The 23,325-nt window shown below is 45.5% G+C and overlaps 11 protein-coding genes across 11 annotated transcripts; 6 read left to right on the top strand and 5 right to left on the bottom strand. All coding sequences in view use genetic code 12, as the record gives it.

Moving 5' to 3' along the window:
- Positions 1-32: 32 nt before the first annotated feature.
- CJI96_0003050 (uncharacterized protein) lies at positions 33-1,415 on the bottom strand (the record flags this gene model as incomplete). Its single annotated transcript, XM_029033444.2, has 1 exon — positions 33-1,415. One exon carries the CDS (start codon positions 1,413-1,415, stop codon positions 33-35), a length of 1,383 nt encoding a protein of 460 aa, XP_028892036.2.
- A 338-nt stretch (positions 1,416-1,753) lies between these two features.
- On the top strand, positions 1,754-3,295 carry THI6 (bifunctional hydroxyethylthiazole kinase/thiamine-phosphate diphosphorylase; the record flags this gene model as incomplete). Its single annotated transcript, XM_029033445.2, has 1 exon — positions 1,754-3,295. One exon carries the CDS (start codon positions 1,754-1,756, stop codon positions 3,293-3,295), a length of 1,542 nt encoding a protein of 513 aa, XP_028892037.2.
- Positions 3,296-3,615: 320 nt separating this feature from the next.
- CJI96_0003048 (metalloendopeptidase WSS1) lies at positions 3,616-4,857 on the top strand (the record flags this gene model as incomplete). Its single annotated transcript, XM_029033446.2, has 1 exon — positions 3,616-4,857. One exon carries the CDS (start codon positions 3,616-3,618, stop codon positions 4,855-4,857), a length of 1,242 nt encoding a protein of 413 aa, XP_028892038.1.
- Positions 4,858-5,387: 530 nt separating this feature from the next.
- Positions 5,388-6,323, top strand: CJI96_0003047 (uncharacterized protein; the record flags this gene model as incomplete). The annotated part of the gene is made up of 1 exon (XM_029033447.2): positions 5,388-6,323. One exon carries the CDS (start codon positions 5,388-5,390, stop codon positions 6,321-6,323), a length of 936 nt encoding a protein of 311 aa, XP_028892039.1.
- Positions 6,324-7,180: 857 nt separating this feature from the next.
- NUO2 (Nuo2p) lies at positions 7,181-7,780 on the top strand (the record flags this gene model as incomplete). Its single annotated transcript, XM_029033448.1, has 1 exon — positions 7,181-7,780. The coding sequence occupies one exon, from the start codon at positions 7,181-7,183 to the stop codon at positions 7,778-7,780; it is 600 nt and encodes a 199-aa protein (XP_028892040.1).
- A 944-nt stretch (positions 7,781-8,724) lies between these two features.
- Positions 8,725-9,096, bottom strand: CJI96_0003045 (phosphatase regulator; the record flags this gene model as incomplete). The annotated part of the gene is made up of 1 exon (XM_029033450.2): positions 8,725-9,096. One exon carries the CDS (start codon positions 9,094-9,096, stop codon positions 8,725-8,727), a length of 372 nt encoding a protein of 123 aa, XP_028892042.2.
- Positions 9,097-9,665: 569 nt separating this feature from the next.
- On the bottom strand, positions 9,666-10,322 carry CJI96_0003044 (uncharacterized protein; the record flags this gene model as incomplete). The annotated part of the gene is made up of 1 exon (XM_029033451.2): positions 9,666-10,322. The coding sequence occupies one exon, from the start codon at positions 10,320-10,322 to the stop codon at positions 9,666-9,668; it is 657 nt and encodes a 218-aa protein (XP_028892043.2).
- Positions 10,323-10,384: 62 nt separating this feature from the next.
- Positions 10,385-11,443, bottom strand: CJI96_0003043 (uncharacterized protein; the record flags this gene model as incomplete). Its single annotated transcript, XM_054702115.1, has 1 exon — positions 10,385-11,443. One exon carries the CDS (start codon positions 11,441-11,443, stop codon positions 10,385-10,387), a length of 1,059 nt encoding a protein of 352 aa, XP_054558090.1.
- Positions 11,444-12,663: 1,220 nt separating this feature from the next.
- On the top strand, positions 12,664-15,180 carry CJI96_0003042 (uncharacterized protein; the record flags this gene model as incomplete). Its single annotated transcript, XM_029033453.2, has 1 exon — positions 12,664-15,180. One exon carries the CDS (start codon positions 12,664-12,666, stop codon positions 15,178-15,180), a length of 2,517 nt encoding a protein of 838 aa, XP_028892045.2.
- A 1,055-nt stretch (positions 15,181-16,235) lies between these two features.
- CJI96_0003041 (uncharacterized protein) lies at positions 16,236-19,712 on the bottom strand (the record flags this gene model as incomplete). Its single annotated transcript, XM_029033455.2, has 1 exon — positions 16,236-19,712. One exon carries the CDS (start codon positions 19,710-19,712, stop codon positions 16,236-16,238), a length of 3,477 nt encoding a protein of 1,158 aa, XP_028892047.2.
- Positions 19,713-21,428: 1,716 nt separating this feature from the next.
- SPR3 (septin) lies at positions 21,429-23,320 on the top strand (the record flags this gene model as incomplete). Its single annotated transcript, XM_029033456.2, has 3 exons — positions 21,429-22,845; positions 23,020-23,126; positions 23,306-23,320. 3 exons carry the CDS (start codon positions 21,429-21,431, stop codon positions 23,318-23,320), a joined length of 1,539 nt encoding a protein of 512 aa, XP_028892048.2.
- Positions 23,321-23,325: the final 5 nt, after the last annotated feature.

Here is a 23,325-nt window from a genome sequence, read left to right as displayed (position 1 = left end):
CATTATATTTCCGTAAATAAAATTGATACACTCTATTCAGAAATAGATTTAGATATCATTGCCTTCATGTCTCTCTCCACTGCATCCATTACACTTACGGATTTCTCGTTGTCGATTGTCTCAAGTTCGTCATATTCCGGTAAATATCCGAGGCAAATGTTGAGCCCACCTTGAGGTGTGGAAATAGCATGCAATGTGAAGTGGTAAAAAAAGGTATTGTTCAGTGCAAACCAAGCATCAATGATTTGCCAATCCTGATCGGGAACCTCCTTTATCATCCCAATATTCGTCATGAGTAAAGTAATCCGCATCTTCGTACCTATCGATTTTGAGAGTGTTTTTTCTGTATCAATCAACTTAAATGTCCATGTATGCTTGAAGTCATATTGAGATTTCAAACTTTTTTGAGTATTTTCATGGACTAAGCGCAGATTGTCTTTTATGCTTTTCCCCGGGGCCATGTCCCACACCTGGGCACATACAACAGGCCCATACCTGAAGGGGTTGGATAGTTCAGGTGAGTACCTTCTACCTTCCATCGCCATTAGAAGTCTTGTTCCGACTGTGGACGGGTCCGAGTAGTATTGTGGATATACGTATTTTTCCAAAGAGGTTTTCACTATTGCAGTCAAATATGGTGTGAGCGTATGTGATTGAGAACGACAATGACTCACTAGCTTGTTCAAGTCAGCGCTTGGAACGTTAATCACTCTAAATTTATTTTCGATTTTGTCACTGATGGGGCTTGCCTGGAAAATTTCGAAAGTTTCAGGAAACCCACTAGCTATCCACTTGAGCCAAATGAAAAGCTTTGGCGCTTTTACTTCTAGATATAGCCAAATCTTCTGAAGCAACAGAGGTCGAAACAAGTCGAGGTCTTCAACAGGAGGAAGAATTGGCGTGTCTCCGTGGTTTCTGTAAAGAATGTCCTCGAAGTTGGCAGAGTCCGTTCGACCCAAATAACTCAAGAGATCCTTGTGAAATTGAGCGGTGCTCCCACCATCAAAGTTCGAGTGGCAAGCATAGAATGTAAAGTACTGTTCAGTGTCCGTTTCTAGCACGATTAGACGCCACAACGGAGCATCTTTCTTTCCAATCGGTACTCGAAGACTATTAGTATACTCGATGGTGTCAGCATCAAACTTTTTAATTTTTGAAAATCCCACAATAGAATCGAACTTAATCTCGTCGACTGGCCGTAATTCGTAGTCCTTATACACATCGCCAGTATTGTTGACCTTGAAGAAATTGGTGCAAAACCAGGGGTTTTCACTTATCATAAGCTGCAATGCTGCTGCCAAATGCGTCCTGTCAACATGGCGGTTGTACTTTGCCGTAGTGCTCAAATTCGTATAAAAACCCAAAGAATTTCTAAGGAAGAAGTGCTTCTCGAAGAACCCAGGAGCACGACTCATATCTTCTCGATCGTAGTCGTACGACGAAGTTTAGAATTTGTACTTGACTCATTTGTTAGCGGCTTTTCCTGGACACAATGAAGAGGAGATCCACTTTAAGGTATTACCGTTAATTGACCAGACGCGTCATCCGCTAAGAAATGGTTATTCAAAGGCAATTCCTCATCTCGCTTTGGCCTTTCATAGTCGGTCAAGCTGAGATTCGTGGTTCCGGAGACCTTGGTTGTCAGAGCGCATATGCGCTTAGGGAGTCCTCAGGGTTCTGAGTGAGACAGTTGAGTAGCTATCGACTCGCAAATCGATAGACTGCTCCAATTGCTTCTACTACCGAAGAGAACATGGTGGATTATTCGTTGTACTTTGTCACGGACCCAAACATGGTCCCTTCAAACTCGACATTCTTGGATCAAATTCGCAAAGCCGTCGATAATGGGGCTACTATAGTGCAATTGCGGGAGAAGGATATTCTGACTCGTGATTTCATTGACAGGGCTAAAAAGGTTCTTGAAATCACAAAGCCGAAGAACATTCCCTTGATTATCAACGATAGAGTCGATGTGGCTTTGGCAGTCGACGCTGATGGTGTCCATGTGGGCCAGGACGATATGCCTGCTACGGTTGCTAGAAAGCTTATTGGGCCTGACAAGATCTTGGGTGTATCCTGTGGAAACCCCGAGGAAACAACTGAAGCCTGTGAGAGTGGTGTCGTTGACTACGTTGGCTTGGGCACTTTGTACCCCACAAATACGAAGAATGTCAAAAATGTGTGCGGGCCAATTGGAATCAGGAAGTCGTTGAAGGTTCTTCGGGCCCACTCAAACAAAAATGTCAAATGTGTTGCGATTGGTGGAATCAACTCCACTAATGCTAGCAAAGTGATGTATCAGTGCGCCATTCCAGGCAGAGGTATCGATGGCGTTGCTGTGGTATCGTGTATCATGGCTGCCCCGGATGCAGCAGCAGCCACCCAAGATCTCGTGAAAGAGCTCAGTTCTGATGTGCCTTGGCTTGACAAAGAAGTTGTAAAAGGAGCCGCTTCTAATATGAAAGATGCATGGCAAGCTATGTTGAAGCGGAAACCATTAGTCCACCATGTCACCAACAACGTTGTGAAGAACTTCAGCGCCAATGTGACATTGGCCGTCGGTGCTTCTCCTATAATGTCCGAGCTCGCTGAAGAGTTTCATGAGTTTGCTTCTTCTCCTGCTCCTGTTGGTCTTGTATTAAATATGGGCACCCCATCGTCACAACTCATGGAGGTCTTCCTAGAAGGTCTTCGCCAGTATAACAAATATGGAAAGCCTGTATTGTTTGACCCCGTTGCAGCTGGTGCAACTGCCGCTAGGTTACAGGCATCCAGGGTTTTGCTCAATGCCGGTCATTTCTCCGTGATCAAGGGTAACGTGGGAGAAATCTCGGCTATCGCAAAATTGACAAGTTCCTACACCCCTACTTCGGAGAAGAAAACAATGCAAGGAGTCGATTCAATTGCAAAATTTGATGAAGACGCAATCATAAGCTTGGGACACAACGTTGCCAGAGAGTTTCGAACTATTGTTGTTATCACCGGTCCTGATGACTATGTCTTTGACGGCACACTATGGGAAACGACCGAAAACTTTGACAAAATTTCAGGAGGCCATGAATTCATGGGCTCTATCACAGGCACGGGGTGCTCTTTAGGGAGCGTCATATGTGCTTTCCTTGCCGCCCGAGCAGATGGTTTGGGCTCCTCCAACTACAGTGCGTTCAAAGCAGTTGTGTCCGCTGTAAAACTCTACAAACAAGCTGGTTTTAAAGCTGGAGAGGCTACCGATGCTCCAGGAAGCTTCATGAAGGAGTTCTTGGACCAACTATACAAGTTGGTGCACGAAGGATAATGAGAAGAACGTTTTCGCAGCCGCTTGATATCGCAGAGGGCTCCCAATCAAAGAGGTTTTTTGGTGAAATACTTGTCAAATTCTTAAGCACTTATTGAACAGGTCTAATCTATATTAAAAAGCTGTCGAAACTTAAAATAATCTCATCTCGCTCGTTTGCTCTATATCTTTATATCTTCACTGGGTCTTATCATTCGCGACCATGTGCCCCACAAAAGGATAACAACCAGAAGCCTCATCTCAATATAAACACCATTTCTGCAAACCACGATATAATTTGAATTCTACCTCAACACTTACCTTTTATTCTCTTGTGAAAAATGGTTGTTGAGGGTAGGGCTAAGCCTGTTGTACAGCCCACCAGAAAGTCCCCGGTTGCACGTATTGCCAATATCAGCTCCCTCAAGCGATACGCTGACAGAGACTATGCCTTAGACCTTTTGCACCAGCTTGCCGTGGCCGTGGGGCCCATCATCAACCATTACAAGTTCAAGGTTGGTACACTCTGTGAGATGTACCCCAAGAGCCCGAACCTTTTGGGACTAAATGTGAATAAAGGTCTGAAGATATTGATACGGCTTCGTACGCCATTCAATGATAAAGCGTTTTTTCCCATGTCAGACTTGATTGGTACTTTTCTACACGAACTCACGCATAACGTTCATGGGCCACATGACGCCAAATTCTATGCGCTTTTAGATGAGCTCAGAAATAAGTACGAGACAGGAGCCTTCTCATCTGGATCGTATAGATGCGAGGAAAGCAGGTTGGGTGGAGCGTATGTGCCACCTTGGCTGCTGAGTGTAACGGTAAGACAAAAGAGAATCGATGCTGTTTCCAAAATCAAGTACAAAGCTGAATCGAGGAGACTAGGCGGTCCTATACGGGAGAAAAATCATAAGAATCCTAGAGCTGCTGTTGCCGAAGCAGCTGAGCGTCGTTTTAGAGACTCAAAGTGGTGTGGAGGTAAAGTTGACGAACACGATTTGGGTCTAGATGCTCAGGATACCGATACACCCAAGGAGAAGCTCGAGGAGTACAAGGAGGTGATTGATCTAACCGAGGAAAGTGCAGGTATCAAGAAGGAGCAAGATTCCGAGGTAATTGTAATTGATGCGTGTGAGTCGAGAAGCAGGTCTTCTTCGCCGCCCGTAACGCTAGCTTCGTCTGTTTCAGAAACCACGTTTGTGGCCACTACCTCGTCGAACCCACTCTCGTTTTCGGTGATAGCGCCCTTCCGGAGACATCTGAGTATATCGCTGAGCCCACCTCTGGCTCTGAGTCCTGGCAAGATGTTTATCGGTGGAGATGAAAATTATCCGAGAACGAAGCTTGTTGCAGACATCGACTTTGGGCGGATTATTGAATGGACTGCAGTGACAAAGGCGAAGGAGCGCAAGAAGAGACGAAAGGTTGCAAAAGACAAAGTGCGCAAGGAGCCCAAGAAAGGCAACAACAAAGCACCCAAGAGAGTAAAGAAGAAGAAAGAAGTGAGGGCGATGAGCTTCTCGGAATTACTTCACAGCGGTCAAAAAGGCCACAAATTTGACGACTCAACCTGATACAGTGACTGTGGTTGCCAATCTCGTGATGATTCTATGCATCGCGTCGGACCTTGCGGGTGTCCACATTGAAACTGTTCTAGACCATTGTCATATTTTGGATCTGAATATTCTACTTCTTCACACAGTCCAAGCCGCGGACAAAGAAACAGGCGATTGTGTGTGTATCGAACCCATCAACTGCCGGGCTCCATTGGGCTCAATTCTGCATCGTATACGAGCATAGCTTGCTCGTCTCGACAAGCGCGACACCCTACTTGAAATCTGAAACAGCCATACGGAACAAGGGACAATGAATCCGAGGATATGAAGATCCCAGCTAAAACAATGGCTTCCAAGATAAACAAGTTCCAGATTTGCTCGTCACGTGTTGCGTTTCGTCGTCGGCCGTTGTTTCCTTGGGTGGGTATACAAAAGGAGGGGGCGAGATTGGTGAAGATCGCACACACCACAGAGGGAAAAAAAATAAACCTGACAGTCGTATCTCTGCAACATATAAGACCCGCTAGCTCCAACGCTATCCACAAAGTATGGCCAGCCCTCTCCGCAAGGACTTGCAAAAGGTCTCCCCCAATGTGTCTGGAACCTCGACGCCAAAAATGGAAAAGACTGACTCGGTGGTAAATCTCACCAAACCTTCGCTATATGGTATCTACAATACCTCCTCCCTGAGCTTGAACAAGGACAATGAAGAAGTAGAGGAGTACATTGAAGGCAGCGAGTTACATATTACTGCCAAAGACGCTCATCCGGATAGCGACAAGTTGCAACCGAAGCCACGTAAGAGGAGAACGTCGCCAGTTCAACATGCTCTATGGCTAATCACACGGTTAGCCATTGTTGCATTTGCTGCATTCCTTTACAACCAAGTAACGAGAAACATTCATATTGCTCACGTTGACGGCACGGGGCTGTTGATCAATGAGTATTTGGAAAACTTTGTTGAGGCATGGAGGCTGTACCAGGCATGGGTCAAGGAATACGACCTAGAATTTGTGGATCGCGCAGTTGCTTGGTCACTGGAAGGTTTTCTATTGAGCATCTTTGTGCCTGTTCTCGATAAATTGCTCCCTCAATTCTCCAGAAGACTCCTCTCGTCAAACCCCAACCCGTACCACCGTGGCAACTTACCTAACGACTTGATCCGCTCCCTGATAACCTTCTTGGGAATTACTTACGCTATAAGACACATAGAATGGAGCTCCCTGCTTCAAATGGCTATGACATGGTCCTTGGTAAACCCCGCGTTGTGGCTCTTGCTTGATGGAACCATCAACGGGTTCCTTGCCTCGACCACTGTGGCGTTTGTTGCCTCTGCAATAATCTATTTCCAAAATCACAATGTTATTGTGTTGGATCAAAGCAGCCTAATTACCATTTTTTTGTACGTTGGAAGCTTTTTCTTCTGCGGAGTCATCATTTTTGGCAAGTTGGGACGCTTTTTGTTTGAACCCAGTAACAAATAAAAACAATTTGATGTTTTAGCATATTCTCTCCCGATTATCCAAAAGCCGATACTGTTCAAATTTAATTAGGGCTGATGACGATGTGCGCTATTTCTGCCTACCACAACTGTCGCCAACAGAATTGGACCTTTGCACTCAAGCATGATTGCGTCTTTAAGCACAATGATACAATACAAGAAAGGTAATTCAATTACAATAATATCAAGTTAAACTTTCGTAGCTACTAGTTCTCACATTCTACCCACCGCTTGGATCGGAATACTGCGAGGTGGACGGTCCTAACCCGCTCTCTCGACAGAATCGTTTCCAATTTTTAGTGCAGAAGTTCGAACCCATTTTAAAATTTCATTTTCAGTTATCATTACTTCTTCTTCATCACTTTCGATGTAAGTACCATCCGAGACAAACGTACCCGTGCTCACTTGTTGCCTGCTTTAACAATCCAACCATATGTCAGGATCACACAAAATTTTTGTTTCTGGCATTACAGTATACTGATTTCTACTTTTTTTTAAAACTTTAATATCACCAACACTCCCATTTAAACACTTCGGAAAGTCTAGGATATTAAATGAGTAAAGACGGGTGCCAACACTTTTTCAAGCAAATTACGCTTCATATGAATCAATGTCGATTTTTGAAATGCTGGATCTCATTACATCTTGTATGATCAAAGTTAAAATAGTAATAGGCTAAACATTAACATCATGGCTATTAATTGTGTTTCTCCTAGGAATTTTCATCCTACGCAATTGACGAAAGTCTACTTAGTCTTGGCCTGCACATGAGCTGGAGCCAATGAAAACCTTGTGAATAAAATATCTCAGTAACCGAACCCCTTCAATAATAAAGACATCATGGCTGGTGGTCCCGTCCCCGTGTGGAGAAAATACACTTCCAGACCTGTTGGTATCTGGGAGAAGATCAGACAGTGGTTGGTGCTTGTGCCCAACAGATCTTCTGGTAACCCATTACCCTCGTTATACAGAGCTATTCCTCCAGGAGCTAGAATCAAGGAGGCCAGAGAATACAAGGAGCCCTTCACTATCCCAGCGGGCGATGTCATCAACAACCCATACTTTAAGCGTGACCACAGAAGAAACTACCCACAGATTCGTGCTTTCGACCAGACTAAAGTGTCTGGCTTGTTGACGTTAGGGTCAGTAGAAAAGCCTAGAATCTCCATAGGTGAGAAAGGCTCCAAGGAGTTGGCTGCATTCGGACTGGACCAAGAGGTCAGTTTGTCTACTACATTAAGCTCCGTCAAACCTGACGTGGTCAAGGGCGAAGTTTTGGGTAAAGTGGGCGAGCCTATCGTTGCTCCATCGTTGAACAAGTTCCATTGGACCATTTTGAAGGAGCCAGTGCACGGCATGTACTCCGACGACACTGACGTGTATCCATGTCGTTTCTTCACCGACAGCAAGACCGCCGAGAGAGCGTCTGCTGCCAACTAACTTTTGCATCTATGTATTCTAGACACTATTAATGAGGTCACATGTAGAAAACTCATTAGATGAAAGCCGATTCTGGTACTCGTAGTGTCAATTCCCTACTGACAAAACCTAGATGAATGCCAAACCATGCAATCAAGTATCGTAGTGGCACCACCTGTTGTAAAGTATTCATGAGCTCCTTAGTCTCACATGGGTGCAACAACAAAAAGGTGCGTTGAATGTATGGATGAATATCAAGATCGGAATGTCCTACCAGATCTGCTGGATCGTGATTACGTAGGTGATGTAGCACAGGGCTTTCGTAAAATTCGTTGTATGAAACCACCAACTCAAGGTAGTCTCGGTCTAGGCGAATCGAGATGTAGCTGCACCACTTACCATGATAGTCCTTGACATAGTTTGATTCAAAAGAGAATGTTTTAGATTCCGTTGCCGCTAAGTATTCAACAGTGAGCTTATGGAATTGTGGGAGGTTCTCGTTGAATGTTTTCTCTGTTATCATATCATGAGAGGTTGGAGTATGTGAGTACTGTTAGTATGCGCATTCATGATTTCCACAAAATCGACCCAAAGGTTTGCGAATATAGGCGACAAATTGACATTGAAGTAGACTTGGAGGAAAAATCAACCATTTGACAAATAAATCGCTTAAGTCTCCATCACTTTTTTTTTTTTTTTTTTTTTTCCCTTTTATCTTCTCAAAATAGCACAAATTCGGGGGATTTGCTCTATCCATCAAACTCGATGAGGACTAGATTATCTCACCGCTCCATCGTAACGGTAACACCTTTAGCTACGGCATCAATTTCAAAAGCTTTTTCCAGTTTACTATATATTGACCTATCAAACTACAAAGTGAGCAAACCCAACATTCTGGGCAACTCCACTGCTCAACAACTCTGCCCTGACCCCTAATTTCCGATGCATGATGCTAAGTTCTCTCCTTAGGTATTCCCGCCTTTCTCTTCTTCAGCTGTGCTCTCACTGAGCAAGTTCAGCTTGCCGTTGAAGAGGATGCTAGAGTTCGTGGCGCTGATGGAGTTTCGGTTATACATCTCCTTCACCTTCTCAGCGTTAGGGTGTGCCATGGGAATAGTTCCTCCCAAACCTGACTTGGGGCCTCCCATTTGTTTTTGCATGGCGTAGTCGCCACTATCGAAATACTTCTTATCCTGAATCTTGGAGGACAAGATTTGTTGCGTTGTAGGGAGCTTGCCGTACATTTTGTAAATTCGCAATTCCTGAGGGGATAACTTGGATAAGTCAATTCCCTGTGTGTTCTTTGGTGGATCCAAAGGACCTTCGTCTGAAGACATGGTTGGTTAGAGTAGATGAGTTAAATCTCGCAACTTCATGATTATGACCAGGCTAAGTGCCGGTGAGTAGCCTCACTCACAAGTGTGAAGGCCCAGTGTGCAGGCATAAGCACGTGCGTTCCAGGCGACCCCCCAGTTTTTTCTGTGGGGTCAGACCAGAGTGGGCTTCCTAAAATCTAGATTGCAAAGCACTAACGCAATCACGTCTTATTTGAAATGAGACACTTTCATTGATGGTGTTCTGGTAAGTGTCGTGCGTAGTCCAATAGCAACAGGGAAGCCCCAGTGCGAATCACGCTAGATGGACTATTCCAACGGTTTTAAGGGGATAAGGAACTGAACTTTTGGGTACTTGCCGCTCTCAATGAGACAAATAAAGGACAACTCTGGGAGCAACAAAAAAAAGCTTGTGCTTCTGGGGCAGCCCCAGGTACAACAAGTACCTAATATCTGATTATGCATGATTTTGCAGCCATATGAGACGGCAGTTAGTACCTCTTCAATGCCAGTTGCTTATACTTTTGTGTTCACTCACAGATGTCGTGCACTGAAGTAGTTCTCGGAATGCATCAGTCCTCGTGCTCTTTTTCACTTGTTGGTGCTGTCAACAACGACACAATGTACGGATACACAGGTACTAGTAGAAATAACAAAGTCACCACGTATATGATGAAGTCATATAACTCTATTGGAATGGGAACGACTCCAGGGAGTCTAGATATAATCAATTGAAATTGGATTTTGTCCTCCTTCACCTCTCCAGGGGAATAAAAGTCACCGTAAAACGTCACTTCCACGTAAATATCAAGAGTGTCGTTATGAGATTTTCCAAATTCTGAAGCTCTGACGTATTTATAGTCTATGTTGAAGTTTATGGGGTATGTGGCAGGCCAGCAGAGTTTGACATTGATGAGATCATTCGAGTCGAAGGCAGCATTCTCATAATTGTTGAGCTTGACAAGGAGCGTTTGCTTTGGTTTCCGAATGTAGTCGTACGGGAGACTGATCACGCTGTCATCAATGGTGTAGTTGTTGATGCATCGTATGGGGATGTCTGTGAGAAGAAGAGTCGATGAGTTGATCCTCGTGACAGGCAGGTTGTCAAACGACCTCAGGCAGAATGGGATGTCATAATAATTAGGCACCTTGAAAGTTATGGTTTCCGTATTGGCTAGTACCTGGTTGGCTAGTAGCACGATAATGCCTAGGAAGAGATGTATAAACATAATGGTGCTGTGAGAATAGATGCAAAATCCTGGATGTAGCACGGCTCGTGTATCATTTCTATCTAGTCTATCAAGGACAAACTGAAATTAAGATTCTCGATATGCTGAATCTTGGCAATTTGCTTGGGAATGGATTTCAAATCCAGATCTAACGCTCTTACTTCCAAGTTGAACTTCAATGGATTGTGAAAACTACGCGATTCCAACAACTGCCTAACGTGAGAAATGGTTGCCGCCCACCCAACGAGAGAGAGATTCTCGAGTTCACTGAACGAGTCCAAGATGCTCCGGAGGACATTTGCTAGTAAAATACGACGGTTTTCTGACGAATTTGAGATTGCAATCCTCAATGTCCTGATCGAGGATGAGTGACCAGAAAGAGGCGACAGAAGAAAGTCCCGGAATCTCTCCGAAACAACAAACTGATTATCATTCGAATAGGACACACTGAGCTCAGTCAATGTATTATGGATGTTGAACTTGGTCAAGTCGAATGGGAAATTCCACTCGCAATTATGTATACTGAGACGGTACAATCTGGGGAGAGCATTCTCATCATCGCTATCCATAAAGTTATAGTCGTGGAGAGTAAGCAGCCGTAGAGCCTGAAAATGTTTAACATGGGTCAAGTTGAAGATTCTAGTGCCTCTAGGGTCGGCACTTGTATAAAGCTCTAGTTGCCTTATGTGCTCACACTTGTTATATCGAAGCCAGTACGAAGAGCTCATCGAGTTGATTGACACTGCAGTCAAGTTTGGATACTTCTCATGCGAGACTAACTCGCCAAAGATATTCTCCGTGTATTCTCTCTGAGAGTCTGATTTTATGATGTTTATGCTCTTGATATGGTGTCTATACTTTCTGAGCACAGAATCCTCTGAAATCTCGTGAAGCTGGGGCCAAGTGACACCCACATTGGCAAATATGTATGGGATAAGTGTCTCTCTATAACTTGAGTGAACCAACAGGACATTCTTGATGTCCCCTATGTCTAAATAGGAGCAGATCTGCTCAAGCACGCTATCTGGAAGATCTATAAGGGTGATTGCGTTGGTACGCATCCATTTCTCAGCATGGAGTTTCTGAATGGCATGAGAGACGTCTTCTAGCAATCTCTTCATACTAGAGATTTCATTGTTTTCTTGTTCTCTTTTATGTCGCTCAAAAGAAGGTGGGTTGTACTGGAGAGAAGTCACCGACACTTCGCACACATTGTAACCTACCTGAGTCACACAGTCTACCCGGTACATTTGGCAACATTTACAAGCATGGCAGCTCATACGGAAAGAAGCAAAATTCGAGTCGGAGCTTTAGTTGTAGCTGCCGTTTTACTGCTTGCATATATATATTTCTGGCGCCAGGAGAATCAGGCTGCCGATGATTTGCACTTAGACTTCCAGTTCGAGCCTGGCGAGAGATTTGCATTGGAAAATGTCAAGCTTTCGTGGGCGCTTGCTGCTGTCGTTGTTGTTGCCATGACTATTGCTGTCAGTTGATATGGTGAATGCTAGAGGGCTTATGGGACGTGATAAGTCTGTTGTTGTGGCTGGATCCCATAGGGCATTGAGCATCTTTGAGCTACAATAGAATACCTTGAAGAGATGATTTTGGGCAAGATGACCTTTGAAGATCTCACGGACTTTATTTAGGGGCTCCTTATTTTTGGAAATTCCGAGTAAAGCATTTCCTCATATGTATTCATTGGATGGTGTTCCTGATTAGAAAAGGAGCCCACTTTGGACCTCAATGACTCGTTAACATCGATGTGGCTTAAATATACTCTCATGGGGCCCAATTGACTTAGCAATGTATAATGGTTCATATTCTCACACTGCTAATGTGTGGACCAAGGCCATGCGCTATTGTGACCACCCCTCCTTTTAACTTCTCAAGAGCTTTCGAGTCAAAGACTCGAGACCCATCGCTTCATAATTTCGTTCGAGATTCGCAATTCCTTTCTTTGTCTTGTAGCAGATGGTGCCCTTCCTCAGTGAAACAAGCCGTTTGCAACCAGCACCGCGCCGTGGTATGTGCCCAAATTAGAACTAGCGCAAGACCATATGAACGAAGCCGTTTCCATGACATCTAAAAGTTCAAACGCTTCCTCTCTTGTCGCCATTGCTCAAATCTTTCGTCACTCGATTCTCAGCCCTCTTCTCTCTGACACCCGCATCTCCTTATCTTACCCTATCTTGACACCCTTCTCGCGCATCCTCACCAGACCCTACAGGGCCATTCCTACACCTTCTGGGCCCTTGCAACTACTCCTCAACCGATTCACCTCCATAGCTGTTTCTATCTTCTTAATTATTTCTCATCAGTCCACTTAACCTCCTTATTCATGCGCTCACTCATAAAGAGCCATCGACGCTCAGACTCGTCCACGTCTGACTCTCCCAACGGGTTACCCGAGGCCCACCCTAGGGCACCCTACCGATACATCAAGACCCCCTTGGCCTCTCCCAAGGTCTCCTCGGGCCCACTCAATCCACCTCACATGACGCCGCCTCAGCAACCATTCGGTGGACATCAGCTGTCGAAACTGTCGCCCAAGAAGCTCTTGACTCCGATCAAAAAGATGTTCGGCCATCACTCGAAGCTGAGTGCTCCTCCTGTCAGCGGTGACGCCTTGCATCTAGCTTTGGCTGCTGACGGTCCTCCTCTTCCATCATCAGGTACTACGCGTGTACACGCTTTGCATTCCCCCAGGTCAATGAGTAATCTAGATGAGCTCTCACAGCCCCAGCCTCCTCCTACGCGGCCTGAGACCCATAGGTCTCATATCAGACACCAGTCGACGTCGTTTTTGGAGAGTCTGGCTTGCATCCAAAAATCCTCTACAGGAAGCGACTCTTCGTACCAGTACAGTCTAGGAAAGCCGTTTGATTCTACAACTTCCCTCGGCCTGAAACCCAGTCAGGAGAAACCTCATTTACCCATAATTCCTGATAAGAAGCAGGTGACTGTGCTAGATACAGTGTCTGGGCACCAGGGCGATAGCGACTCCAACATATCCATTGCTAAATCCATCAATTTTCTGGCGAAGCAGGCTTCGTCGCAGGAGAGTCTGGGAGAAAGCTCCAGCAAAGAGACGGAGGAGTTTTATGAGGGTTATTCGAGTGATAATCACTCTGATGCTTCATCACAGTTCTCTTTCGTCAAGGATATTAGGGGCGGCCGAAACACGTCAGTCAAATACTACAAGACAAAACCTTCGAGAAAGAATAACCTACCAGAGGGTGTGCAGCTGAACACTTTCGATGTTGCAGACTTGGGCTTTGAGGACGGCCTTTCTGACTATGATTACGAGAATAATGGTCTAGATGACGAAGAGGATGATTATGAAGAATTTCAAAATAAGTACAGTGATTTCGATGATCCACAAGAGCCTTTCAACAAATACGAGGATGTACTAGGAGATGAAGATTTGAAGCAGGCAATTCTGTTCGCTATTGGGCCAACAGCTGATCCACAGGATGATGGCCCAGACGAATCTGGCCACTCGTTTTTAGATATTTCACAATCGCTGGGAGGTGCTGGTGAGAAGCAGGCGGACCACTTCGTCACGGCAAATCTGTCTCGCATTTTCACTTCTCCGCAACCCGAAGATCACACTTACGGTGATGACTTTCTAGAGTCATATTTGGAGACAAAGCTGCCAGAATCCGATGTACACTCCACACCTCATCAGATATTGAGCTCATTTGGTATAGCATCTTCTGAGGCACCCTCCCCGTTAATCAATGGTGTTACATTCGGATCATTGGACGAAATTAGGGGAAGGAAAAGCGTACAGAGAACCAACGTCACTAAATCAGAGCCCATAGTTGAAGATGACCTGCAAGAGAAGGGTTTAGGCGTTTATACAGACGAGAGCCCTTCGAAGGAAAAAGAAGAGCAAAAGCGAAATCTGATCATTGATCTCTTGGGCTCATTGGAAGATAAGCTTGTGAACTGCCCTTCGAGTGATCCTGCGTTTGAAAATTCAGTGCAAGACTCGATACTGTCAAATGTTGATGACGTGGACTCTTTGACGAAGCCCATGGTCAACGGCTTCAACCAGGATGTTAAGCTGCCAATCAAAGATATTGATACGCAATCAGGGTCTGCATCTCAGCAGCGGGATACAAGGCGTGAGCTGGTTGTTAATATGATGGAAACCCTTGCTCTTTTGGCAAACTCCTCCGAGGAAAAGCCGTCTGAGAAACCGCAAAATCCTCGTAGGTCCGTCGCTGAGATGATGAGCACACTCGCAGCTTTGGATCTTCAGAACGTCAAAATGCAAAATGAGAAGTCACCATCCATGCCAAAGGTCTCACACATTGGAACTCCGCCTGAGTTTATTTTGAGTCGTCCTCGCTCCTACTCTGAAGATACGCCTTCAGAAAGTGCCCCGACCTATCACCTAGATGACGATATGTTATTCGAGTGCAATCAATTACCTGAAGATTACGACTTTGAACAATTTAGAAACCACTCTGCTCCAGAAAGTGTGTCCGATTTCTACAGGTCAAATTCTTATAACAAGAAGCCGAAGAAAGCAGTCCAAGATAATCTGTACCGCACCAACAAAATTGACACTCCTCAAAGAACTGTCACCTTCTACAGGAGCAACAGCATGGCTCCCTCTGATTTGTCAACGTCAGGGAGCTTAAGTCGAAATGGAACGGTATATTCCGCCACTTCATTTACTTCTGGCGAGGAAGATCAATCGAATAGAGCCGACAAGTTTGTACAGAAGCTACCTTACGCTTCTAATGCGAACTTCCATTTGAATGAAAGAAGCTCTGATTGTCTTAGTCACAGGTCTTTCAATCTTGAGCCCATCAATGAAAGTGATAGTCCGCGACTCAGGTAAAGAGGAGCTCATGAGATGCATAGTTCATGGCAGCCTCGGAGAAGGCTGGCAACTGAACCCAAATAAGAAGCCACCAAGTTACCGTATATGTCGGGAAAAGCGACAATGGCGCCGCAAAGTGTACCGAAGTCGGTGTTTGACACCGCGCATGGGGAGTTATCGGTAACGAAGTTGATGGTATAACGGTGATGCAAGGTGGATTGAATAAGCCACCAAATTTCGGGGGTCTTTTGAGTATACTACAGCTGAGAGGTCCCAATGATTAGGCCAACTGGCTTCTTACGGTGATATGTGGAAAAATCATCGTTTATTTATCTCGAACAGCTTCAGCAACGACATGCAAGCTTTTCAACGGCTATTTGTGCCTGCGTTGGACTTTTCCCTCCATTTTCGTCAGCGCCTCATGTGGCCGAGTCGGTGTTGAAAAGCGCCAATGCCAATTTCTGAAGTGACCTATAAATTATCCTTGATCGGCGACCATTAAAAAGGGAAAAAAAGAAAAGAAAAAACTAATCAATATCCGTCATGTAGTTCTCTTCTACCATCATCGTCGCTTTCGCTTCTTCTGTTCTTGCTGAAAACTGGTCCACTTACCCAGCCGTTCCTAAGACGGCTTCCATCAACGGGTTGGCTGACCCTATTAATGCTAAGTTGCCTGAGTGTGCCAAGGGTTGTTTTGCGATGGACACCTCCTCTACTCCTTGTCCATACTGGGATACTGGCTGCCTTTGTGTGATGCTGCCATGGAATCAGCCTGTGGGCAGGTGTATAGCCGAAAAGTGTAAGGCAGCGATGTCAAGAGTGCTACTGACTTGGCCATCAGTGCCTGTAAGTCTGCTGGAGTTTGGGCTCCTTATTTCATTGTTGGTGACGAAGTCTCATCGTTGTTATCCTCCGCTGCCGATGTTTCTCCTGCCATTACTGCGGCTCCGTAGTTTGTCGCAGTATTTAACCGATTAGCTATCCATATGGTCTATAAAGGGTTCTTCAATCTACTTGTGCGCTATTGTGTAAGCATTGATCGACTAAATATATTGAAAGAATTATAAGCTGGCTCAAAGCCTTTGTTTCATGAACGAATCAAAGTCGTATTTTTCAGTACCATTGTAGTCAAAGTAGTCCACGTTGGTCCCCCTATTTAAAGAAGGTCCCTTACCGAGTTTAGGTGTCAGGTGAACTCTCTTGCTTGCCATCGTCTTATTAACCATCGGGTACTCCCGTAAAGTATTAATATTAGGCATCGTTGCCTTTCTGATTTGTTGATTGCCTTTGCCATGGCGTGGTGAGTCTAAAGTCTTTACCTGAAAGCCTGACTCTGAATTAGCCCAACTTTTTCCACTCACATCACTCGCCTCAGAAGCAGCCAGCTTTTGTGAAGGTGTTCTCATTGGGCGCTTCATCCTCTCCCAACCAGTCATATATCTTGAATAAATACTCAGAAGATCATCCCTCTCTTCTGGAGTTGGCCTATGTAAGGTAGTTTGATTATCATCTTCGTCAACCAAGACAACTTCAACGGGTTTGCCGTCACGCTTTTCAATGACTGAGCGATATGAGAGTAATGAATCGCTTCTTTTGATCATGCAAACATTATACTCTTCTTTAGTGAGGTCAATGGTAATACTGTCTGTGTCAGTCGGAGCAGTAGAGATTGTTTCCCTTGCTGTCACCAACGAGTCCGAAAACTTTGACTGAGAGCTCCTGCTATTTGAATTGACACTTGGTGTATGAAGATTGCGTCTTGAATTAGTGCTCATTTGACGTTGATAGTACGCGTTGCCAAAGGTGCTTGAGAATTGTTGCGTGTCAGCAGCTGTAGCGTCTCTGAAGTCCACTGCATACTCCACTCTTTTTGGGGGTTCGGCAACGACAATATTGAGGGGCTGTTCCTTGTCACTCTCAGATTGAGGAGGCTTCTCAGCTGGAAAGCTCTCAGCATCCGCTGTTGCATTTTTTGTTTTGTCTTTCTTAGCCTCCTTCAGTGCCTCCAGAGGAACTGATATTGACTTTGATGCCTTGTGCCCCTTCAAATGCCCGTTTGTTTTGGCGCTGCTCTGAGGAGAGGGCTCTTGAAAGATATCAGCGAAGTCGAAATTGTACATCAGCCGATGACGGGCATGACGAATCGGAGATTTCCTGCTTGCAATTGCTGCAAGAGAAACACTAGAAGGCATCGGCTTCGATGAATTGCTAAGCGGAGCCTTGTAAGGTTTGCTTGTCTTGCTGCTTGCTTCAAAAGATGAATCAGAATCTGAGCTGCCTCCATACATCTGACTGAAATGCTGCTTTGCGGCCAGACTAGGAATACCAATGGGCTCGATAACCGAATCATTCTCCTTCTCCAAACCTTTAATCTTGACTTGCTGAAGATCATTAAAGCTTATACCGTGATGTCTTGTTTCTTTTACGGGGAACTTTCGAAGAGTGTCAGGATCATCAAGATTAGGAATTTCAATTTGCTCAAGTTTTCTATTAAGACTCTGACGCCTTGAGCTTCCGTTTATGTGTCTCTGATGTTCCAATCTTCTTTTTGCTTCTTCGCTATTGGTGATATTGGACATATCATTAGGGAAGCTGAAACCTCTTCCAACACCACTATTACCGTCATCTAGAGAAGAGGCTGAATCCTTTGAGAATTCACTTTCTTCATCGCCACCCTCCTCCTCTTCTTCATTATCTTCGGATCTCTCTTCATTTTCATATGCATTTTCTTGAGCTTCAGATTTCTCGCTCTCGGATAGTTTGTCTTCGATAGGCTTGTTGATCATTGACTCAAGATGTACGTCATCCTTGGATACAATGTCAAGCTCTTTTTCCGAAGTACCAGAGGCAACTTCACATACATTCAGTGCCGGTGACTTCATACTCTCCTTCTTAGCAATGTTGAGATGTCTTGGTATCTCGAAATGCTCACTGAGACTATCGCCTTCCAACTCGAGTTCCTCTGGCGGCAAAGGAAGCTCTTTGTTGAGTTGGGCCTTCTTTTTCGATTTGCTTGATAAGGAGGATCTTTCTGAAGAAGATGCAGACTCACGGATACTGAAGTCAACACTTCTTTGAAGTGAATTCCATGACGACTGACTTGCATCGGATCTAGTCGAGGCCGCTGACCTCGTAGAAGAGCCTCTTCTAGGCTCATTAAGATACTTGGCAATATTAGCAGAAAGGGCGGTTTGATCGCGGTTGAATAAACGAACGGCAGGGTCACGATCTAAATTTAGAGCGTCGCCGAGTGAACTGAAAGAACTGATCGAAGAGACTTTGGACTCATCTGAAAAGTTTCGTTTGGAAATCTTGAGATAAGCTGAATCCCCGAGATTAAGATTATGATGGCATGCATGACTGTGTTTGAGGGTGTGTTGAGTAGATGACTCCTCGTTAGGCGACAGAGGAAACACCTCAAAATCATCTTCCTTGGACTTATTTTGAACATTCTCGTCTGGGGAAGATACCGGCTCAGGTGTTTTAGGGAAAACCTCAATCTCGTTAGTTGAAGAAGAGGGAAACGAGTCTGGGCGTCTCCGAGGTGCTTCCGTGACAACTCTTGTTTCAAGCTTCCGTGGAAAGCTGAAGCTAGAGTCGGCCGAAGACCAATTATCCTGGCCATGATTCCGCAGTGACAACATGGGTGTCGAAACCGAGGTGGGGAGCTGAATGGGCGGGGGCGGTGGAGGAACCAAGTCCAACTTGGGTTTATTAAGTGCAACAGGAATGGGCAGCTCCAAATCTGGCGGAGGTTTCCTCAGGACGTTTCTTGATTTGGGGGATGAAAATGGTTCTGACATGCCTGTGCTCACGTTATGGTTGTCATCAGGAGAAGCATTGGCCTCGCTGGCCTTTGGAAGAGTGGGCAAGGTCTTCAGACGAGTACTGGATGCTCTGGAGTTGAAACTTCCAGCATTTGAGGCCTCTTCTATCATACTCAACTGGTCCAGAGGCATAGACTGGTGTTTTATAGCGAAACGTGCCACCTTCTTTCTATTAGTGATGGTTGCTGGTGGCTTCTGAGGAGTTGACGGTTTCAAAAAAGACAATTCTTGCTCGGACTCAGACGAATCTGCGGGCTCATATTTTGCTCCATTGAATACTAGTTTCCTTGGGAAAGCGCTGCCTGGAGACGGAGGAAGGGCCTTTTCGGCCGGTTTGATAGATTTGGCTACCCGTCCTCTCGAAGGCTCTGGAGACGCCGGGGCCGACTTTGAGCTAAGTCTTGGAGGCAACTGCAACTTGAAGGGGATGGGAAGAGCGTACTGGGAGCTCGAAATGTGCAACTTTTTAGCAATTGGCGACTTCGAAAGGCGTCTGATTTGCTCTGGGGACAAAGACCCATTGGAGATCTTGGAAGCAATGTCATCGTGTAGACACAAGTCTTTAGGAGGAGAAGGTAGAAGGCTCTGGAAATCAAAGCTTTGGTTCGAAAGGGGCCTATTTTTTGTTGGAGACGCCAGCCTGGCTCTTCGTTCCATGATGTTTACCGTCGACGAGCCCTTTTGAAGGTCGTCAGCCGACCATTGCTTCTTGAGTTGTTGCATGGCCGGGGACGGAAATAACGATTGAATGATGGGAGATGAAGGATGTATCTGATGGTTTTGGGGTTGATGAAGCTAGACCTCTTTTTCCTTCTACCAGATCTTTATCATTGTGACCTTTTCCAAATGCGGCACGCCGCCGTTTTGTTTACATGAAAGCTGAAAACAGTAATCTCATTTAATTATGCCCCATGCACAGGCTCAAGCGAGAAGCTACAAATACCAGGGTGGGCGAGAAAGATGGCTAAAGGCGGGTTGAGTTACCCAAGTAGGTGAAGGTACAAAATGTATTTATAACAACGTGTTTGATGCATCTTACATTCTCGAGGAAAATATAGTGAATAAAAAAGACTGTGGCTCTCGCACCGCCGGTTGCAAAAAGTCCCCAAGTATGCTTGCGAAGGGTTGAGGCACGAGAGCCAAGAAAGCGTCCTACGTAGTATTTGTCGGAATTCTTCATACAACTCCAAGTGAATTCTACCTCTATGAAAATTTGTACAGAATCTTGGACTGCTCAGGCAACTTTCTCGGTGGTGTAGGGTCTCTATCTATCTCACATGGGACTTTTCGAGCCCTCAGGACTCCTTCGGAATGGGCTTAGTTAACGCACTGTGAATGCTTCTAGACGAAGAAAATGTCGGCAAATGCAAACGATAAGCTTGCTTTGTGCAACTTAACTAATTTTTATTCGATCTACACAAATTGCCACATTTCACTCACTTAACTATTGAAGGGAATTAGGACACTAGCTACATGGGTGAAACTTGGAGGGTGGGTTGATGCTAGCGCGACAATGTCGTGGATGCTTCAGCAAGGGTCGAGTCAAAATGGGTTATGGTGGACATTTCGAAGGTCAAGTAGCACTGACGACTTTCCATTGGTTATGGGATTTGAATGGTGTTATTTAAAAGTCCGTAGTGTGTCCGTGTGCGGAGATGGATGGTTGGTTGTGGTGGTGACCAAGCGACGACATTTTTGCAACCATCGCTGTAATACCAGGCAGAGCTTACTGCCTAAATGCCACCGATATGAAAAACGGCATCAAGATTTTGAGTATTCATCATTTTTCTAATTCGAGATCCAGTTCCATTCTTCTCTTATACAGTGGGGCGAGAATGAATATAGTGTTGATTTGGGATTGGTGAGTAGGTATTCAGTGTGGAGCCTCGATAAGGTGGCATGAATCAACAGATTGACTGCAAGAGTCAAGGTCAAATCAAACCGAGAACTCAACTTGCCGTACAGATACCTGGTTTGACCTCAAATTCTCTCAATTCGTGATTTTCTCCTCGTCATGATGGATTCTAGCAGTACTCAGGATTCAGCGAACAATTACCGGCAAAGATCTGCTAACACCACACCTCGGGAGGCAGAAACCTGCTGTTGCAGCTAACACTGTGCCGTATCCTAGTCTCAAAATTGGTGCTGTTCGGTTCTGCTCACGAATTATGGTAAGTGAAGACAAGGGTATCGGAGCACCCTCAGGAACTGTAGAAGCCAGAAATAAGCGCTACTCAAAAACACTTCCGGCTTTAACACTCAATTGACTTGATACTTTCACAATTTAGCCTCTCGCTTGCTATAATAGTACGTAAATGAAATGCCCCGGTGAGGTTAGTGGCGCTCACCTGCCTGCCTGGCTGCGGCACTTTTTGCAACCATTTCTCTACCTACTTCCTCTTTGTTCATATCCCGTATCACCAGAAAATAAATTTTACAATGCCGGTTGTCTCCAGACCTTCAAAGTCAGCAGATTCTTCCTCTGTCCTCGAAAACGAACTTCCGTTCCCCTTTCCGAAGTTCGTCCCTAGCCCAGACCCTTCCAGTAAGCGTATTGGCAAGCGGTTGATCCCCAGGCCAGAGCCGCTGAAGGCCGATTGCAAGATTGGTTTGGCCAGTTTGCCAACTGAGCGGATGAAATTATGTCGCCGAAAAGGCGCCAAACTCACGATGATCTTGGCCGGGTGCAGTGGCACGGGAAAGACCACATTCCTCAACACTCTTTTTGGCGACATCTTGGACGACCCATCAAGCGAGAAGGACTCGATGCCTTACGAAATCAGGGAAAAGAAGTACCGACTTGTTGAAGACAACTTTGAGTTGGATCTCACCACCGTCGACGTGCCGGGCTTTGGCGCTAAAATGGATAACCAGTACAGCTGGTTGCCGATTGTGAGATACATCGACCACTACTTCCGGCGGTACATGCTCCAAGAGGAGCAGCCGGAACGCAAACAGCTTGTCGACAACAGAGTCCATGTGTGCCTCTACTTTATCCAGCCTTCCAACACTTCTCTCTCTGCTTTGGACATAGAGTCCATGAAGGAAATTTCCAAGAGGGTCAACTTGATTCCGGTGGTGGCAAGAAGCGATACCCTCAACAAGGACGAATTGACCGATTTTAAAAAAACCATCAACCAGGCGTTGAAGGCGTACGACATTGGCGTGTGCAAGTTCATCTCTGACGAAGAGGTGTTAAGCAAGATCCACAATGTGGCTCCCTACGCCGTGGTGGGTTCCAACGCTATGTTCAAGAACAGCGAAGGCAACATGGTTAAAGCAAGAAAGTATCACTGGGGCATGGTTGAGATCGAGAACCCAGAACACTGTGACTTCTTGTTGCTCCGTGAAGTGCTCTTGAGTGAGCACATGCTCGACTTGATCCAGTCCACCGAAGCTCACTACAACGCCTACAGAACGTGGTGCCTACGTGAGAGAGTCGAGAGAGCCCTTGAAGAGGAGATGAGTGGTGGCAAATCTCAGCTGTCGCTAGAAGACGACGAGGACGGCTTGAGCTCATACGCTCTCTACAAGAAGATCCAGCCGTGGACTGGGTTCATCTCCCAGGAGGATATGGATGCCGACGATGCTCGTTTGGAATTGGAGGCAAGGAAGCTGCTCACAGAGAGCATGAAGAGAAGAGAGCTGAAGATCAGGGAGTTTAAGAAGGTGTTGATGAGGAGGCAGGCTGAGTACAACGAGGAGTTGAAGAAGGAGCACGAGCGTGTGACTGAGTTGAGCGAGCAGATCCGCCGCATGACCGCTGGAAGCCTGAAAAGCAGCAGCCATGCTCCTGAAGAAAGCATTGACCAGAGTGACCCGAGAGCCATGCACCTGTTGAAGAACGGGTTCTTAGGTGAGTGAGGCTGAAGTTTAGGAAAAGGCTCTTGGACCACTGCGTGAGCCCTAACGGGCACTTTTCGCAGCCAACTGGAAGTAGTGTACATTGTGTCTGAGATGGCACCGACGCCTATAGAAAAAAAATTATTCCACTCACCTGCTTCCATCAGGCTTTTCTAGGACATTACAGGTTCGTTCACAATTGTTTCCGAGCCCTCCATTTGCAAAGCAGCTAACCCGCCGGCGGGCACTGCTGGAGTTGTTTCTGGCAAACAGAAGGTAATCAAATTACTAAAGGTACGTCTTCAGTTGTGGGCCACAAAAGGATGAATTTTGTTTAATAGTATGTTTTTTCTGGCATCTCTAATGTTAGAGCTTCAGCTCGATGAATACAACCCATGACAACTATCTGATCACGCCTAAGCTCAGCTTTGGCGGTGGCCCTGTGGATTTTGCTTCGATCACTAACAATTCAGCTCATGGCTTCATAGTAATA

Source organism: Candidozyma auris, chromosome 3 (genome assembly GCF_003013715.1).
Source record: "Candidozyma auris chromosome 3, complete sequence".
In the NCBI taxonomy this organism is placed as follows: Eukaryota; Fungi; Ascomycota; class Pichiomycetes; order Serinales; family Metschnikowiaceae; genus Candidozyma; species Candidozyma auris.
This window is presented reverse-complemented; position numbering and strand designations above follow the sequence as displayed.